This window comes from Asterias rubens, chromosome 3 (genome assembly GCF_902459465.1).
Source record: "Asterias rubens chromosome 3, eAstRub1.3, whole genome shotgun sequence".
Lineage (NCBI taxonomy): Eukaryota > Metazoa > Echinodermata > Asteroidea > Forcipulatida > Asteriidae > Asterias > Asterias rubens.
The window spans coordinates 902198-922402 of NC_047064.1; the positions used below are offsets into that span (position 1 = coordinate 902198).

The 20205-nt window shown below is 37.4% G+C and overlaps 1 protein-coding gene across 2 annotated transcripts in view; it reads left to right on the plus strand.

Moving 5' to 3' along the window:
* The window catches only part of LOC117287822 (SWI/SNF complex subunit SMARCC2-like), a 31366-nt gene that overhangs the window by 4591 nt on the left and 6570 nt on the right, over positions 1-20205 (plus strand). The window contains exons 7-23 of one of the 2 annotated variants that reach the window (XM_033768357.1): positions 372-449; positions 655-735; positions 1475-1578; positions 2108-2235; positions 3150-3244; positions 3753-3970; positions 4972-5085; positions 6066-6222; positions 7424-7546; positions 8763-8964; positions 9471-9593; positions 10709-10947; positions 17917-18099; positions 18601-18757; positions 18879-18955; positions 19188-19322; positions 19991-20165. In XM_033768357.1, the coding sequence (XP_033624248.1) occupies positions 372-449; positions 655-735; positions 1475-1578; positions 2108-2235; positions 3150-3244; positions 3753-3970; positions 4972-5085; positions 6066-6222; positions 7424-7546; positions 8763-8964; positions 9471-9593; positions 10709-10947; positions 17917-18099; positions 18601-18757; positions 18879-18955; positions 19188-19322; positions 19991-20165 (2389 nt within the window). Of the gene's footprint in view, positions 1-371; positions 450-654; positions 736-1474; positions 1579-2107; positions 2236-3149; positions 3245-3752; positions 3971-4971; positions 5086-6065; positions 6223-7423; positions 7547-8762; positions 8965-9470; positions 9594-10708; positions 10948-17916; positions 18100-18600; positions 18835-18878; positions 18956-19187; positions 19323-19990; positions 20166-20205 lie in introns of both variants that reach the window. The other variant, XM_033768356.1, reaches the window with a different exon arrangement.

Below are 20205 nucleotides of genomic sequence, written 5' to 3' on the forward strand. Positions count from 1 at the left end.
TCAAACCCTTGGCAGCGGGTACCGCATGGATTTATTTGTTCAGCAAAAGTAAATTTTTGCCATATTAGCATGATTTGATAGCCAGACCTATCCTCTCATGACAGCGGACACAAACTCTCGACCTCCCTTCTTGTGTTTAATTATTCTGTATATCTGTTGGGTATTTATTTTTGTTCTGTTGTAAATTTTTTAATATTCTTATAATTATTTTGTTATGCGCTTGTGTACATGTTATGGAATGGGCGTAATATAAATTAATAAATTATTATTATTTTTATTATTATTATTAATATTATTATTATTATTATTATTATTATTATTATTATTATTTATCACCCTGTGTGTCACCCTTTGTGTCATCCTCCTCTCAGGTAAATGCTAAGTGGGTGCTTGACTTGGAGGAGTTCAACGAGTGGATGAATGAAGAAGATTATGAAATATATGAAGATGTGAGTATCTAGAAGCTTGGACCAAATGAGTCCGAGAGAATTTGGAGTTTACTTTTGATTGAACGGAAATGGCAACAATGGAAGTTGTCCCTTTAGTAATGGTAGTTGGAGCTTTGACAAAAATATTTCTGACTTTACTGTTAAAAATGTACTTTTGAAATGATATCAACAGATTGACAAGTTATTTTACTATTCTATACAACAGGGTGATGCAAAGGAAGTCGTTAATATTGGATCTGGGAACATGAGGAGAAAAGTCTACCCAACGAAGCAAGTGTCAGATGAGGTATTTGAATAAGAACTGACCTGAACTGACCTGACCTGACCCTACCTGACCTAACCTGACATGTTGTTGCATGTGGCTCACAAAGATAAATGAAAGAGTTTGTCTTCTGAGCTTGCGTTCATCTCTGAATCTAATATGTCTGCATTCAATTTAAAACTTCTTATCAACCTTAAGGACCAATGGTATAAATGCAAAACATAGTAAATAACCTGATGTTTCGACCCTAGCAGAGTCTTTCTCAAAGAACTAATCTGTGAACAACTTCATTTAAATAGTCTTTGATGAAACTGGTATAATGGTTACGTATAACGGGTTTTGAACCAGGTAATTGTTTTCTTTTTTATGTTCCCTGAATATATTATATATGATAGATTAGGCTTCTGGACCACTGTGTTCTACCTGCAGCTTGATGGATAAAGGACAAGACGCCCATCTAACATCCTTATCATATTTACTTTTTCGTAGCTTTCTTTATACCAGCGCATTGTATCTTGTAAAATGCGCTTTAAGTATAAGTATAAGTATTATTATTATTATTATAATGCGAATGCGATACGAATTTTGACCTCACAAATTCGCAACAAATAATATGTATCAGTTGACTTGTGCTCAACTTCTGTTAAAAATTAACTTCAGAAACAGCCATGTGATGTCAAAGCTCGTTCGCATTCTCAGGAAATATGAACCAGGCTTCGCGCACTATGAACTCAATTGTTTCTCTGTTTCCATGGTTACATAGCATGCGCACAGTCCGGATGTTGACAGGAGAGAAAAGCGAGGAGCTGCCGGGAAGAAGAGAAAACGATCTCCATCTCCAACCTCAGACAAGAGGAAAAAGAAACCGTAAGTCAGCTCATTTAAAAGATGAAAATAGCGAAGTCAACTTATTTTTACCTTTATCTTTGCACAAGTCTAATAACTGTATGGGTTTAGCCAATCTCCTGCCAAGTTAATAAGTAGTTATTTAAAAAAAAAAAACAGATTAAATCTGATTCTCTCTGTCCTCTTTGATAGCTGAAGTCAGTAGAAAAAGAAAGTTAACATCGAGCTATAAAGCAACTCAATTAGATTTTTGAAATCTTATCATCTATAAAACTGTATCTGTAGAATGATGTATAACCCATGGGTAGATTAGGAGTTACACTCCAATGACTATCTCCCCTTGCTAGATAGTATCTGACTACAGATGAATATTTGATAACACATCAATGAGCCATTGCTCTCAGATTCCTTGGCCTGCCTCCCATGCTGAAACCCCGCACACATCTTCAAAATGATCACTGTATCCTACATGAACACTGTCAGATATTTTCTACAATCTCAGAATTTTCTTAAGATTCTACTGATGATGTATTCTTATTGATGTGAATAGAGGACGGAGTCCTGCTCCTATTATGAAGAAACGGATCCCAAGAGATGAGGAGCCTGAAGATCTGACTAAAGACATGGATAATCCTTCAGTCATACCAGCTGTAGAAGAGGTCCAACTACCTAAGATAGGTGCGTCAACTTGTATAATTTCTTTTTGCCAAAGAGCAATGGTTTTTTATTTATTTTTATTCAGGGTCGTTGTCGCACATAACTTGGATGGAGTTTCAGATTTGTCTAGGAGATTTTTTTAAGGCAATTTTTCCTTGTTCGCCAGACATTATTTCAAAATCAGTATCCCATGTGGTTTATTGCTTGACATTTTCTAAGATGTTTGGTTATCAAGGAAAAGATGGTTCAAGATATAACAACCTGAAAGCTTTTCCAGTTGCACAATATATTTTAAATAAACTGCATAGTTTGTGTCAGACTGTACTACATATCAAGCCCTATTGTAGAAGCAAAGTAAAATATTTGGGAAAGCCAGTGATTTGCAATTTGTCTTTGATAGTAATAGCTCATGACTGTTTGATGTCTTAGAATGATGTATAACCCTTGGGTAGATTAGGAGTTAAACTCCAATGACTATCTCCCCTTGCTAGATAGTATCTGACTACATACATCAAACAGACATGTTTTAAACCTTTCTGCTCAGGAGCAGAAAAGATTAACATGGGTCTAATTTCGATTTTAGTGATACTTTACATTCCCATATTAGTAAGTTGTAAGGTCTGGTCTAAGAATGAATGAGACCGAGGATTATTATTTAACAAACCTTTGCTCAGACAAGAGGGTCAAAGACAGAATATGGCATTGAATAGACATGTTCCTACGTTTCCCATGTAAACATAGAATTTATAGCTCTAAAATATATCATGTATTTCTAATAGTTTTCCTCTCATTTTTTCCTAAAAATAACAGTAAAAAACCAACAAGGTTATTTATGTCTGTGTGTATGTTGATTATTATAGTTTTGTTTGTACATGTCAATTTAAAGCATGCAGTTATTTGAACATTATTGTCATTTGCTGTTTATATTTATTTAGTTTCAAGTCGAAGTGGTCGTGACACAGAGTTACAGCCAATCAAAGGAGGATCCTTACAGGAGATGGATGATCTACAAGATGAATCTCAAGATAAGGTAAGACGTTGAGCTTTCTTATCAACGTAAACATCTTAGAGAATAAAGTAATGGTGTGTGTTGCTAGAATGATGTATAAACCCTTGGGTAGATTAGGAGTTAAACTCCAATGACTATCTCCCCTTGCTAGATAGTATCTGACTACAAACACACTTTAATATTTTCAAATTATCTGATTATCTTTATTTTCCTTCTGCCATCGTTTTTTTAACTCTCTGGATTTTTAAATAATCAAGTAATATCTTCCTGCATTGGTAATCATTCACTGTTTCAAAATTTAAGTCATCGAAAGTTCCTATTTGTACAAATATCTGATATCTGATAAATTTGTCTCTATTATGTCTTACTAAAGCTGAATAGTGAACCAGCAACCTTAAATGTACTTCTATTATGTCTTTCTACAGCTGAATGTTGAACCAGTAACCTTACCTGTATTTTCATTATGTCTCAATAAAGCTAAATAATGAACCAGTAACGTCAACTGTAATTCCATTATATCTTCATACAGTTGAATGGTGAACCAGCAGCCTTAGTGACAGGTGCAGAGCTAGAAGAGAAAGAGAAACAAACCCCAGACACTCAGGAAGAACAAGTGACTGAACAAACCCACCACATCATCGTACCAAGCTACTCTGCATGGTTTGATTATAACAGTCTCCATGCCATCGAAAGAAGAGCACTACCAGAGTTCTTCAACGGCAAGAATAAATCCAAGTCTCCTGAAGTGTAAGTTTATCATTTCAAGATTGGAAATAAAAGCTGTTGGATTAAGGGAGGCTGGATGCTAATCAAGATTATTGCAGATGAAGCTATAAATGAAACCTAATCCTCTGCTAGAAACGTTTCAAGATCTAAGATTGATCTTAAAACGTTTAACAATCTTATTGGGCGACTTTTGGGATGCTTGGTGGCAGCAGACTTGCCAAGTAAATCCGTTGCTCTCAGTAATGTGCGCATGCTCATAACTACGTGAGCCACAGGAATTACCTGGTAAGTCTGCTGCCACCTAGCAATCAAAGTCTCCGATTGCTATCAGTGTGATGTGACAACACACCATAGTGATGTTGACAACTCATCTTAAGATGAATCTTAGTGCTTAGCAGAATTGAGCCTAAGGCTTGTTGTTGAAAAGCATTGCTTAATGAAATTACTTTCTCAGGGTTTATTTGTGGCAAAATATTGATAGCATATTCAAAACTCATTTCTGCTCAATAAGAATTTTCAGTGAAAATACAATGTTGTTGGGAAAGCCAGTGATTTGCAATTTGTCTTTAACGGGAATATTTCAAAATTGTTTGGTGTTTTGGAATGATGTATAACTCTTGGGTAGATTAGGAGTTAAACTCCAATGACTATCTCCCCTTGCTAGATAGTATCTGACTACAGACATCAAACAGACAGATCAGTGTCGAAGTCGCGACTATTGATTGCTAGGTCGAGTTACGACTGTCGCTTTTCAGATATCTGGTTTACCGCACTGCCATGACTACTACAAAAAAGTCAAATATTTGCTCCGTGCACTGCATTCGTCGCTGACACGACTATGCCCTTGCAAAGATGGAATAATTCTCTGGGGTTTTCCTCCAACATCTAAAACTGAAGCGCCATTCCTTGCATGGTTTTCTTGGCTAGTTAATTGATTAAGTTTGCTTCTCTTAGAATCCTTGACTTCACAACCCAAATCAATAAATTAAAATAAAGAGATTCATACCATCTTGTCTTGACAGATTCATGGCATATCGTAACTTCATGATTGACACATACCGCCTGAACCCAACGGAGTATCTCACCTTCACAGCGTGTCGAAGGAACCTTGCCGGAGATGTGTGTGCTATTATGAGGTATGTAGCCCCCTCTAACTTATCCTCATACTAAAATAGGCAATTCTTCAAAGAAGTTAAGCATTATTATTATTTTAATTTTATTTGATATATGTATATACATATTTTGTTGTTTTGCTTTTCCCTGCTGTGTTTATTTACATCAACTTTTAGTTATTAATAAAATCTTAATTTAAATTTCAGGGAACATTTTTGGCCAGTAATCTTGCCTTGCAATCAAATTAGACTGATTATATATTATGTTTGCACTGAATGCTAACATTGAGTAGTAACTGATGGTTGTTGAACTGCCGCATTTTGTATTGCATTTTAATCTTTTATTCAAAGGAAATAATTCACTTGATTTTTTTAACTCTACGTGTGTGTCTGTAGAATGATGTATAACCCTTGGGTAGATTAGGAGTTAAGCTCCAATGACTGTCTCCCCTTGCTAGATAGTATCTGACTACGATAGACATATTTACTGGAAAACATTCATTGTTTGTTTTATATAACATTCAAGTAGATATTTGTCATTTTGATTGGAGGATACAACTTTCAAAACAAACAAAGCGCAGGCCTACAATTTGTAATTGTGAAATTACACTCGTTTCTTTTGGGTCAGCCTGTGTGATTCAACAGTGACAATGTGCGTTGAGACACGCAGACGCCGAATGTAGTGTGTGCCTTGCAGTAACACTGCTGCATTACCAAAGACACGCGCACGCAGTGATGTTTTTACTCAGCGTGCATTAGTACTACTTAGGATGGAGAAAAAAAATGCACGGTGAGTGACGTAGCGTGCAATAGTACTTACATTTGCTATCACATGACAGACAATCCTCCAATCAAATGGCAAGGATCTGCTTGGGTGTTATATAATAAGAGTTTATGGAGGGTTCTTTAGTCTCAACCTATCCATGATGATGACAATAGTACACTCAGAGTTAGAATACTAACTGACGTACAATATTTCACTTTGATCTTCCTGTATCTTAAAGGGTTCATGCATTCCTTGAGCAGTGGGGTCTCGTCAACTACCAGGTAGATGCTGAGAATCGTGCAGCACCTATGGGTCCTCCACCTACATCTCACTTCCATGTATTAGCTGATACCCCATCAGGTTTACAACCCATGCAACCTGCCAAACCACAGCAGGTCAGTTCACTTCTTAATGTTTTGTGTCTTCATCAGGGGTGCGTTTTGGCGGTCCTAACCAATAACTGTTTCAGTTGAACTTGCCATTGGTTATCACTGTCCATTGACCGAAACAGTTATTGCCTACAACTGCGAAACCGCATCCCTGGTATGTGATTTTCCTGACCTCGGGTGTTTTCAAAATACTTATGAGACTGAAATTGTCGTGGAAGAAGTAAACCAATCACCAAAGGGAGAAAGAAATAGTCCATGTTGTGTCTGAATGCATATTCTTTCAACTCTGGTGATAAACAGAGTCTGTAAAGGGATGCCGAGGTCTAGAATATGGGGGAACCACAGAGTCTGTAAAGGGATGCCGAGGTCTAGAATATGGGGGAACCACAGAGTCTGTAAAGGGATGCCGAGGTCTAGAATATGGGGGAACCACAGAGTCTGTAAAGGGATGCCGAGGTCTAGAATATGGGGGAACCACAGAGTCTGTAAAGGGATGCCGAGGTCTAGAATATGGGGGAACCACAGAGTCTGTAAAGGGATGCCGAGGTCTAGAATATGGGGGAACCACAGAGTCTGTAAAGGGATGCCGAGGTCTAGAATATGGGGGAACCACAGAGTCTGTAAAGGGATGCCGAGGTCTAGAATATGGGGGAACCTAGGTAAGCAGGGCAGTTACAGAAATAATTACATTTGTCAAATTTTATCTGTCTTATAGTCGGATGTATTTTGTTTGAAAAAGTGTTCTGGATTTGTTCAACTCTATGTGTGTACCTGTAGAGTGATGTATAACCCTTGGGTAGATTAGGAGTTAAGCTCCAATGACTATCTCCCCTTGCTAGATAGTATCTGACTACAGACAGACATATATGCTTTTATATGAAATCAAATGTGTGTTCTCTTAAAATCGTTCCGTAGTCACGCAACACATCAAAGATGTCTGCGCCCAGGGTTGCTTCAAAATGCAGAGCAAGCTAGCGCTCTAGTCAATATATATAGCTCTATGGCCAGATCTGACTATTTTCTTTTAAACATCCTTAAATCTGGTTTGAGGGTTGAAGTGCCTCTCTTAGGAAAATATCCTTGGAACAACATTTTATTATAAAAGGGGCCATAATAATTCAATTTTGCCACTTTATGGAATTTTAAAATTTGTGATCCAAATGAAAGTGTTTTATTTGACATGATGTTTTGTTTTGTTTGTGTTAAGTCTGCCTCTCAACAAGTTGCTACCCTTGGAGAAAAGGGCTCAAACAAAGACGCTAAACCTAGTGACTTGCAAAACTTTGGCCTTAGGAGTGATCTGTATGCCTCCAAAAAACAACATGCTAAGGTAAGCTTTCAATAAGAGTGGGGTCCAATTCCTTGTTTCTGCTAAATGCAATATTTAGTTCTTATGATAATCACTCTCCGCATTTTGATGCTAGCTGTGTAATAGAAGATTGCTTAGTAACGTGAAGTACCCAAAAGCATAAGCAAAATTTCTTCGCTTACCTATGAAATGTTATTTTTTAAGTGCTGATTTTCCTGTTTACAGTTAATGTTTTCGCCTACAGTAAACACAGCCATGAAATCAGGCCCTTGGGGTCATTCAATCATCTGACACAAGATAATAAAAAATAAATAAATTCAGAATTCAGTAGAAAGATTCCTTTTCAATTTTGTCAAACAGTTGAGGAGAACTCAATTATTCGTAAATATTTTTGTGTTCAAATATTTGATTTGAAAGATGAAATCTACTTTCATTGCTTTGGAAAAGCCAGTGATTTTCAATTTGTCTTTAATAACAGAAACATCTCATCACTGTTTTGATGTCGTAGAATGATGTATAACCCTTGGGTAGATTAGGAGTTCAACTCCAATGACTATCTCCCCTTGCTAGATAGTATCTGACTATAGACATCAAACAGACGGATTTTAAACCTGAGCAGAATAGATCCACATGAGTCTGATTAGGATTTCAATTAGACTTTGCCATACATGGATGAGATTGTTTAGACTTTTGGCTGAATTCAGACTTTTTAAGTCAGCCTGGTGGAGAAAATCAGACATTTGTTTCCACAAATAAAGAAATCCTGCTTATTGGTCTACTTCTCTAGTGCTTTGGATACTGTTTCCAAAAGCTCCTTCGAATCTATAACCCCAGGGGTTACCAAAAGGTAGAAATTGCATCATTTCAACATACCTTTGAATTTGTATCCAAGTTTCAGACTTTTTCATTAATAATGACTGGCAACCCTGGCCATACGATGATCAGAGCATACTGATCAAATAGATGAGTTTTTACACCATCGGTTCTTTTTGAGCCGCCACAATTCAAAGAAAGATTTATTAAAGAGAATGAAATTATTTAAACTCGATACAATTATTACACGATTGCAATGATTAAACTCTTATATTAATTTTGGTTTATCCATACAAGGTTGTGTGTTAGCACTGTATACTCAGTACTCTCCCAAGTTCTGTGAACAAAATCACAGGCACATTACTCGGTTGGGATTCAAACCCACGTCCAAAACCCTTATACTTTACTGTGGTCCTCTTTTCAGGGTAAATCCGCCTCAGCCAGCGTGACTAAAGACTGGACGGATCAAGAAACACTTCTTCTCCTAGAAGCTCTTGAGATGTATCGAGATGATTGGAATAAGGTCTCGGAGCATGTCGGCTCAAGGACTCAAGATGAATGCATCTTACACTTCTTGAGACTTCCTATTGAGGATAGTTACTTGGAAGATGGACCTAATGCTCTAGGTAGGAACAAGGAAATACTTCATATCTTATTCTAAAAGACTACAATTTGTAGATAGTAATCACAAGCTTACTGGGTTGAAAACTTGCATCGGTATCTATCATTTAGAGGAATAAATTCATCTGAAAATACCATCGCTAGTTCTTAGTTTAATATTGTTTAGAGCACTTTAAGTATGAATCCATAGTGGATTTGTTTAATATTTATTTGTTAATTATTTGTTTAGGTTAATCTACCACTCGTTCTTTTCAGAACCAACACTACTCAAAAGAGATTTACACATGGTAGTACTGCAAACCTCTCTTTGTTATGCTTCCACCATGCAAAGTTCCAAATCCTACTTAATTCGTTTTTTGTTAAATAATCTTTATGGGTGAACCTTGGCAGAAACATTGCGCACCTAAAAGTACTTGGGATCATATTGAAATGAAAAATGCACCAAGAAAGTAAAAGTGTAAACTCATCAAGTACATGTTTACATCAAGTAATTTTATTTCCAACTCTACAGGACCTCTAAGCTACCAACCTATCCCCTTCAGTCAGTCTGGTAACCCGTTAATGAGCACAGTTGCTTTCCTTGCATCAGCAGTTGATCCAAGGGTAGCTAGTGCAGCAGCAAAAGCAGCTATTGGTGAGTGTCAATCCAGCCATCCACACAAAGCTATGAGATTCAGAATGAGGCTTGTATGTAAATAGTCTGTTGCCTTTGTCTCAATCCTACCATCTTGGGTATCACAACACACAAAGCTATGAGATCCAGAATGAGGCTTGTATGTAAATAGTCTGGTGCCTCTGTCTCAATCCAGCCATCTTGGATATTCCATCACACAAAGCTATGAGATCCAGAATGAGGCTTGTATGTAAATAGTCTGGTGCCTCTGTCTCAATCCAGCCATCTTGGATATTCCATCACACAAAGCTATAAGAATCAGAATGTGTCTGTAGAATGATGTATAACCCTTGGGTAGATTAGGAGCTATGCTCCGATGACTATCTCCCCTTGCTAGATAGTATCTGACTACAGACTACTGACAACAAATAATTTTCGTTTCAGTGAGAAAACAAATAATATTAGCATGTACAACGGTTCAATGCGACTCTCCTGAAAAGATTGCTCTGTCATTTTCACTTCTTTTTTCTAAAAAAATTGATGACTAATTAGGCTGAAACTTCTATGGGTAAATTATATTACATACATGTATATCTTCATTCACAGTGAGTAGGGATTCATGTCATGGCCAAAAATTTGATCCAAACTATAAGTTATAAAGCAGTTAAAGGCAGTGGACACTATTGGTAATTACTCAAAATAATTATTAGCATAAAACCTTACTTGGTGACGAGTAATGGGGAGAGGTTGATGGTATAAAACATTGTGAGAAACGGCTCTCTCTGAAGTGCCATAGTTTTTGAGAAAGAAGTAAATTTCCACGAATTTGATTTCGAGACCTCAGATTTAGAATTTGAGGTCTCGAAATCAAGCATCTGAAAGCACACAACTTCGTGTGACAAGGGTGTTTTTTTCTTTCATTATTATCTCGCAACTTCGACGACCAATCAAGCTCAAATTTTCACAGGTTTGTTATTTTGTGCAAATGTTGAGATACACCAAGTAGGAAGGCTAGTCTTTGACAATTACCAATAGTGTCCAGTGTCTTTAAAGAGCCATTAAAAGGTTGTGGTTTATCACTTAAATGTTTTAAAGCTTCCTCAATAAATCTTCTATCTTCTCATCAATAATTTCAGAGGAGTTTAGCAAGATGAAAGAGGAGGTCCCTACAGCTCTAGTCCAGACCCATATCAAGCGTATCGAAGACTCTGCCCGAGCCGGTATGAATACAGATAATCATCTTCTTGATGCTAGCGGTATCGCTGGAACCATCCCAGAGCCTGAGAGACAAGAGGAGGGAGGAGAGGGAGCTAAAACAGATGGAGTAGAAGGAGGTAACGAGGCAGCTGGGACCAACAAAGAAACCACTGATAAGGTACTTCTTATATTTCTTGTTTGTAATTACTTGTGAGTTGAAAAAATAGAATTAGCTGTTGCAAACTGCTTACCAACCAAAAGGACCTATGGTATAAATGCAACAAAAATAGTTAATGGCCTGATGTTTTCGACCCTAGCAGCTTGTGAGTTGAATACCCTTTTGTGGTCTGTTAACACTATTGATCACACAAACAAAACAGGACGACTCGATAAACAGGTTTCTTAGATGTGACGGTGATGCCTTGAGCTTGAGTGAGTGTGTTGTAAGACGATGATAGTTGTAACTACATGCTGATGATTATTAGGAAGTGTTGATAAACGAGGCGGTGTCACCTAAAGCAACAATGCTTGAATTGTCTAGTGTTGAAATAACTGTGTTTGAGTCCTGAGCCTTTCCTAGTGTAGCCTGCCTATGGGGTTTCCCTGGTAGCTTGGATTAGTCCAGGAAACTGTTTAATCCTCTTGTTGAAAAATAGAGTATCCTGAAAACAACCACAAGACCACCAGTGGTTTAAAGATCTACCCCCCCCCACCCTACGACCACAACCACAATTACCACCACACTCAACAAATGTTGACAAACAATCAAGAGAAGGGTACAACATTTCATGATTCTATTTAAATTCTTATACAAAATTTGCTTGTTTCCGACATGCCATTGAACAAAAACTATGTCTTTACTTTTGGTCTTCGATTTGAAAAATGTACTCTACTGTGAGTTAAACCTGCGACCGCAGGGTTACGTGGCAGTCGTATACCAACTGAGATAATTAGCGATATGTTGGTGGTCTCTTTATTTTGTATTTAAAGCCCACTGACCCCAGAAAGCTAACAAATATCTTTGTTCCAGGGCAAACAGTTTGTCAGTACAGCCAATATTGATAACTTAGAATTCAGATAATACTGATGTTGTAATTTCAACGCAAAGTCCCTTAACTGTCATAATTTTTGTTCAGGTTCAAACTTTAGAAAGTTTGTCAGTCATTGATAACTAAGAAATGATCGTATACCAAAGCTGCAGTTGCCCTGAGATGGTGTCGGTAAGAAGCGCCCTCGCTCATCATCATCATCATCAATACTGTACCCTATTATTAGTATAAACAGGGCACGTCATTAGATGTAGTTGATAGTTTGTCCTGATGACTGTTGTCACAAACACCTTGATTGGTTGTCAAGAGCTGTGGGGTTTCCCCTGAAGCAGCCTCCGTCATCTAGAAGGAGTCCAAGAGACAGAGAGGGGCAGTCAGTTCTCCTGGTTAGACCTACCCTCAGGAAAGTAAAGCCATTGACCCCCAGGAAGTTAAAAGCCAATGTTGACTGAAACTCAGTGTGACGTCCAGTTTCTCTAAAAGTCTTAATATTGAGAGGAAATGGTTGTTTAGGAACCAATTATTGATGGCCAAGAGCACATTACCACACAGAATCATAATATGCTGTGTTTGTCTGGTGGTTATCGCATTTATTACACTTCCGTAGTAAATATTTTAAAATGGTATGTTGCACATCTACAGTTGCAATGTTGGCTGGTAAACTGTTTTTGCTTAGCTGGGTTGATTTGGGTTAAGCAGCTTTATAAAATCGCGCCAGTATCTGCTGCATGGTATTATTATTGGGTTTTTTGTGCTGGCAACGGACTGTCAAAGGCGGCTAGCATTGTGACCTGTTGGTCTGAAGATACTTGGGTAGAGAATATGACAAAGAAGTGTCGGGTTGAGATGTGGGAGGAAAACCCTAAATTAGGAAAAACACAAATTATCAGGTAGGGACCGAGAACCCAATCCACATGGAAGACACTAGTCCTGGATTCAAACTGGGGTTTGCAGAGGTAAAAAGCAAGGGAGGAAACAATTAAGCTTAACTGAATTAGGAACTAGGAACTAGCTGTTGACTGTACACAGTTACTGATTCCCTGAATGTAGTTAACAATTATAATGTGGAAAGATGATGATGAGTTTAGCCTAAAGTAGCCTGTCCATTATGGGCTAATGGGTACCCCTTTATGACCGCCCTTGGTCTGGGTTATTGCCCCATTTTAGTATACCTAGAGGGATTGGTTGTTAATGAGGCAAGAAGTAACATCAGAATTCAAACTGGCGTTACAAAGGTAAACAAAACAAGAAAAGAAGGCATTGAGCTGATCTGAACTAGGAACTAGGCGTTAATTGTACTTACAGAGTTACTATTTACTTTATGACCACCCTTGGTCTGGGTTGTTGCTTTCAGATACCTAGAAGGGGTGTTTCTTAATGAGGCAAGAAGTAACACCAGCCCCAAGATGGATAGTGTGTTTTCAGGAGTAAGAGATCAGTGATTAATTAAGTAGCTCTGAGTGATGTAGAAGCCACGAAGGTCAAGATACCCTCTACTCTATCAACAAGACATTTTAAGAGTCAATCAGGGTTTTTAGGACTGAGTTTGGTAAAAAGAACCGCTGTCTTGATGTCGAGCAGTCCATGGGTAATGGAGTTCAAGTAATGCTATAAAGCTGTCCACACGTCTTAAGATTTGTCTGAAGTAATAAACGGGCAAGGTTTTTATTGTTTATTCTAGTCAGATTGTATAGTTATTACTTCAATGCCAGGAGTATGGTATTTTCAAGGCTCACTTTTTACCCTTGTAAAAACAGGACAAAATGAGCAATCCAATTATACGCCACCTATAAGTTGATAAACCACAGACTGTTCTTTCATTATTTCCCCAAACTCAGTTATAAATTAGCCCATTATTACACCTGTTACCACGTTATGGGTGTCAGACTAAATGTCTATTAAGTAAACCCTTCCAAGTTTCTGTTGGCCTTGTATGAAACGAGGAGTTAATGCTGATAGCTATCCCATTCATCTTAGTTAAAACAAAGACAAAATATCCTCTTGTGTTTTTCTATCAAATTTTGAAAATTCTTAAAGTTTTTTAGCAGTTGCTTTTCTCTACCTGAAGAGTCATCCTCATCAAATGTCATTGTTTAATTAATCTAGTTCCGTCTATTGTTAGGAACAGAAGACTCCCCTCGCTAAATCCCCTCTGTAACTCGGTGAAAGAACAGTTTACTTCAAAGCCACCTCCTCTTCCCTTCCGGTTTACAAATCAGATAAATATATAATTCACACATTTTGTTGAAACTGTTATACTCCATCAGTCTACCTTATTATCACACTTCCTTCATTGAGTCCATTCACAAAGCAGTCATTCTTTGCAAACGTTACATTCCAGGAATCTGCTAAATCCCATTCTGAAGGTGCAATCCTGAGGTCTTAAAGGGCTTTAATACTTTTAGTATGACAAAAAAACACAAACGTCCACCGATTTACACTATTTAAAGATGATGATGGTAGAAAGCTTCCCTTAAAACATTACTCGCTGAGTTGCTGTAGTTTTTGAATAATTATTAAAACAATTTCACAATAAAATAATTTGGGGCTCAGTGAGACAACACAACAGACTTACGTGACTCTCCTGAAAACATTGCTCTGTGATTTTCACATACTTTCTCAAAACTTTACGACTAATGAAAATTCTGCAGGTAAATCATACTACAATTCATACATCTTCATTCACAGTGAGTAGGGATACATGTCATGGTCAGAAACTCATCTACAAAAGGTATCAAAACCCTTTAATGGTCACACCTGTCTTAATGTAGACACCTGTTAAGATGCTAAGCATCAGTCCCTTGACTCTCTACTACACACACATACATCATTGTATTATGTCAGATGAATCAACTAGCGTAACTTTACCCCAAGAAGTCTACCTTGTCCTCACACCCCTTGTGTTTATAACCATTTTTAGAAACACTTGCAGGAAACATCTTAGCTATAAATAAAATATCTAAATGAAACAACCTTTATGGCGGGAGATTATGGCAGTTGAAGGTTTGTTGTAATTTCTGGTAAATTGTTTTTGTATGGGATGTGATAAAAGTAGTGTTGATAAATGGCTGTTGGAAACCTTGAAAGTAAATTACTTGGTAATCATCTAGTTCATTCAGTCTATATTTAAACATAATCATCTTCAGATGGAACCAAATGAAAAGATGCCCTAAATGAATCCAGATTTGAGTAGTTATACTTACATAAATTCAAGGAAAAAAAATCACCTTTTGATTTATTTAAAACATAATTTCAGCTCTGTGTCTGTAGAGTGATGTATAACCCTTGGGTAGATTAGGAGTTAAACTCCAATGACTATCTCCCCTTGCTAGATAGTATCTGACTACACTAGACACATAACACAAATTCACGATTTCTGCCAAACTCAAGTTGTGTTTCACAAAGAACAAGGTGAACCCAAGAACTTCCTTCTTGATAAAGAAATATTAAGAAGCTCGCTTAATGTGGGATATATTCTGTATACAAATTTCTTTCATTGTGTGTATGACATTTCGAAATCAGTTACCATAGAAATTAGTTTGGTTTGATTGTAACACCAATTTACCTTCAAAGTCATATTAGTTCTACTTGTTATAGGCCTACACTTCAATTAATTGAAGGCTCTATTTGACATTAGTGTTAACAAGCCTAGCAGCTGATGCAAACAAATTACTTTTTAAAACTAAATTTAATCAAAAAGGTGCAAATTATTATAGCTGTTGGAATTACTCCTGGTTTTGCAATCAAATGTTTTTTTCAAGAAATCCTTTGCAGAGTCGGGAAAACTATTGGTAGCTTAGAACGGATTTCCTACTCACTGGATTGAAGTTGTGTTTTCTCAAGATTTGCTCTCATTTATAATCAACGTTTTGGTTCTGGCTTTTACTTTAAGAGGATCAAGGAATTTGTGGTTTGTATATTGCTGTAGTGAATATTTCTGCAGATGGGTTGAAAGTTAAAGTAAAACTATTACATTCGAAATACTCCATTTTTATTTTGTGTACAACCTAGTGGTTAAAGTGGTAGTACAGTACAGTACAGTGTTGATTTTTTTTTTAAGAATTCATTTACAATTTGCAGTCCTACTTTTCAAAAAGCAATTTAAAAACTATCAATTTTTTTAATTTGATCATAATTCTAGGCTGATGTTGCCAAAATTCCCCCAAAGAAAATTTCTGATTTGTTCATACCTTTCTCAAGAACAACATTTTAAAAACATATCTCAGTACAATTTTGCATAAGGAGTAACTTCTCACCATTTGAGCTTTTTAAGAAACAAAGATCTTGAATGATTTTTTTCCCCTGATGCAACTTTTCTTTAAAGGCAGAGTACACCTTTGGTTTTTTTTAACATTTGATTGTTTTAATCCTATTATGTTCACAATGAAACTAACATCTGAAAATTTCATGTAAAAAATCCTTAGCGAATATGACCTTGCAGAGCGAATAATCCGTAATAGGAACATACAATCTGAGAAGTGTTAAGTGGGACATAAAAACTGTTACATAACCACGTTACTTTGAAGTGGAATGTTCCTCAAATGCTTTATACTATCAAATTCTGGGGTAGCCTTCTTTCCAAAACTTGTTTTTATCACCATGAATTTTAAGAGTGATTACCAAACATATACCTCCCTTTAAGGTAATGCTTCTATGCTAACAGCCTTTACCCAGACACCAGGGTGTTGTGGTTTTCACACCCTTACCAATTGTTGCCCACACTCTGATGTTACTTGTCCACACTTGGGTTATTGTTGCTTGTTGCCCTGAAGGCTTCAAAGTTGAGGCTTCTGAGCTAAGGCTCCACAGTTGATTCATATTAAGTGTGTCCCGCATCACAAAAAAAACTCAATCAAACAGTTTTGCAAAAAAATAGTTAATGGTCTGATGTTTCGACCTTAGCAGAGTGCTCCTCGAAGGCTCATCACCATATTTTTAGTCTCAGTAACTTTTCCTTTTGCTGTTACTGTACTGTCTTAGAAATGTTGGTAATATTATCAAGGTTTGTTTATATTTTTAAAACCTTGTAAACTTTGTCTATTTTATAAAATCTTTCTCAACCATCACAGCCACATGTGTGTGTGTGTGTGTGAAATCCTCAGAAAAGTAACCTTGATTAACTATTGAAAAATTTAGGTTGACATACATGCAGGTCGGAACATTTTAAGTGGTAGAGCATCTTTACATTAATCCAGTGTATTTGTTCCTTTTTTCTTTTTTACTCTTTAACAAATGTTTGTATGTGTTTTCCTATTTGTTATGTTATCTATACCAAATGATAATATCATTTGGTATAAATAACGCAACAGCGTGGCAACAACAACGAAACTGTTGTATTATTCAGCGAATAGCTCTGTCCACAGAAACACTTTTCAAGACCTTGAGGCTTGAGTTAAACATTCAAGAAGCTTCTTTCATGCGAAGCTAATAAGTTTGCACCTTTCAGTTGGTGTAAAGTTTTGTTGAAATAAAATCCCACACTCAGTTTGAACTGTAAAATAAGTACAACTGATTCTTCAATTTTTGAATTGATCAAGCGAATTATTGTTTTTCTAAATCTTAGAATCCGTTGATAATAATTTCTTTACATCAACCTGTTGGTATTGTTTGAGAAAATCGTGCGAGGCCCTTTAAACATATCCATTAGGTAGCTACTGTACCAGCATTTGACTGTGCAAGTCTCACACATAATTTGAACATTCTTATGACCACTTTGGTCCCACTAACATTGCTTTAATGCATGTAGAAAACAAACTCGCACACTTCAAGGGTTCCCAATGTTTGAATATGAGCAAGACTTGCAGTCTATTACTGGGATGTAAGTATGCCCAAAGCTGATTTGTTCAATACACCATGGATATCTTCAGCCAATGATGTGGCTGCTGTATGCGCCAGAGCACCTTGTAAACCCTTATAAGGTGCTAAATAATTCGGTTTCTGAAAGATTGTATACACTCAGCTCCTTGAGTACCTTGTTTAGTAGATACGTGCACTATACAAAATTTTGATATGATATTATGTTGACGCAAATATACAAAACAACAGTTAAAGGATGTAGCTTTTGTATATAAGTTTCCTTTCCTCATTCTCACCCCTAGGAGGTCAGAATAAAAGAAGAAGCTCAGTCATCCGATGAGAAAGACAAAGATTCAGCTGAGCCAATGGAGACATCTACTCCTCAGAAAACACCATCTGAAGAAGATAGAGAGAAGAAAGATGAGGAGGAAGAAACGATGGAGACTGGCGAGACAAAAACAGAGCCAGTATCACAAGAAGCAAAGGTACATGTCTTGAGATATCCTTGTATTCTTTAATGGGACAAAACATTGTATGCGTTATTGAAAAGTTTACCTGTTCCCCAATGTGTGTCACTAACTGCGATTGACTGTGAACAAACAATAATACTTCTCTTTGTTGCCCAGTATGACTCACTTACCTCCTGTTGTTGACTGTGATTAACTATTGTTGACTCTGAATGACTGTTGTTGACTCTGACAACTTACTGTTTGACTCTGAATGACTGTTTAAACCATAAAAATGGGGGGAAATGCCAATTAATGATGGCACCTAATCAATAGTTTCTCCAAAGTGCAAGTTCATGGGGGTTCAAATATAAATTGATACCCTAGAATGGACCATTCCATATACCTGAGAGGGGGGTCAGGTCCAATTTTTTACACAAATAATATATTGGATAATGTGGTAGTAAATAAGAACTTGGGTAAATAGAGAAATACATCAAATACTGAGTAATTAAACGAACATCTCCTTATCCCACACAGGAGACGAGCAAAGATGATTCCCAAGAAGCAGTGGGTGAACCGAAGAGTGAAGAAGCATCTAAGGAGGATGACAAGATGGGAGAGGATGGAGAGAAGACTGAAGACAAAGACACAGCAGACAAGATTCCTAAAGAGAAACCTGAAGCAGTTAAGAAACATGAAGCTGAGATACCTGAAGGGAACGTTACTACGGCTGCTGCTGCATCCTTGGCTGCTGCTGCTGTCAAAGCAAAGGTGAGCATGTCAATCAGTCTAGTTTAAATGTACCCTTAAGAAACATGAAGCTGAGATACCTGAAGGGAACGTTACTACTGCAGCTGCTGCATCATTGGCTGCTGCTGCTGTCAAAGCAAAGGTGGGCATAGATCTTGTCGTTGCACCACAAAATTCAATTCTGTTCTCAAAACTTATCTTATGTCACCAGTTTTCAGGGACTAATTTATTTGTGTATGGGGTTTTTTGGTGGGTTTTTTCAGGGTTTTTTTCTGGTTTACTGTGCTTTGAACACCAAGCAGGGTTGATATGTGTATTTAGATAATTTTTACCAATAAGTTAAAAATGTTTATTTTTCTTTTGTTTTCCGATAGCACTTGGCAGCAGTTGAAGAACGCAAGATCAAGAGCCTCGTGGCCCTCCTCGTTGAGACTCAGATGAAGAAACTTGAGATTAAATTACGGCACTTTGAAGAGCTTGAGACCATCATGGACCGAGAGAGGGAAGCGGTGAGTTGGTTTTCATAACATGCAATAAAGAACAAGTTGTAGTGGACAGACTTGACTGACGCTTGAAAGGAGAGCTGAAATAAGTTGTTGTTGTCTATTATGGTGATAAAACCAAGGATGCCTCATAATTGAACTATAATAATTTTAGCTTGCAAGCCTGATGAAACCTGTAAACAAGGATGCTTGCTATGTGAACCAGAAACACCAGGGTTAACCCCTACTCTTTCACTGTAGCTTGCAAGCCTGATGAAACCTGTAAACAAGGGTGCTTGCTATGTGAACCAGAAACACTGGGGTTAACCCGTACTCTTCCATGATAAGTGTGCTGGCATATTTTACATGCACTACCAATCCTAGGATATGGGACCTACAGTTTAATGTTCCATCCGAAGGACAAAGTAACTATGGTAAGATATCATGCTCAGGGACAAAAATGTCAAGACCAAGACTCAAACCCACACTCTAATGATCAGAAACACCAGAGCCTCAGTCTAGTGATCTTAACCGCTTGGCTTTGCCACCGACAATCAAAATGGGATAACAAATAAACGAGAGAACGATCTAAAAAGAAGGGTCATGACATCTACAGTCAGTTGGGTTGTGGCTACAAAATGTAATTATCAATATTGTGTTTTCAATACTGTGTCCTTTAACCTCCACCACCCCAGCTGGAATACCAACGGCAGCAACTCCTGGCCGACAGACAACAATTCCATCAGGAGCAGTTGAGGGCAGCAGAGATGCGCGCTCGTCAACATGCGCAGGCAATGGCCGCCATGCAGCAAGCTGCTACAGGAGGGCCAGCACCAGCTACTGCCACACCTAGCTTACCACAACTCACAGGTAAATTGAGGCAGCACATTTTACAAAGAAATGAGGAGTA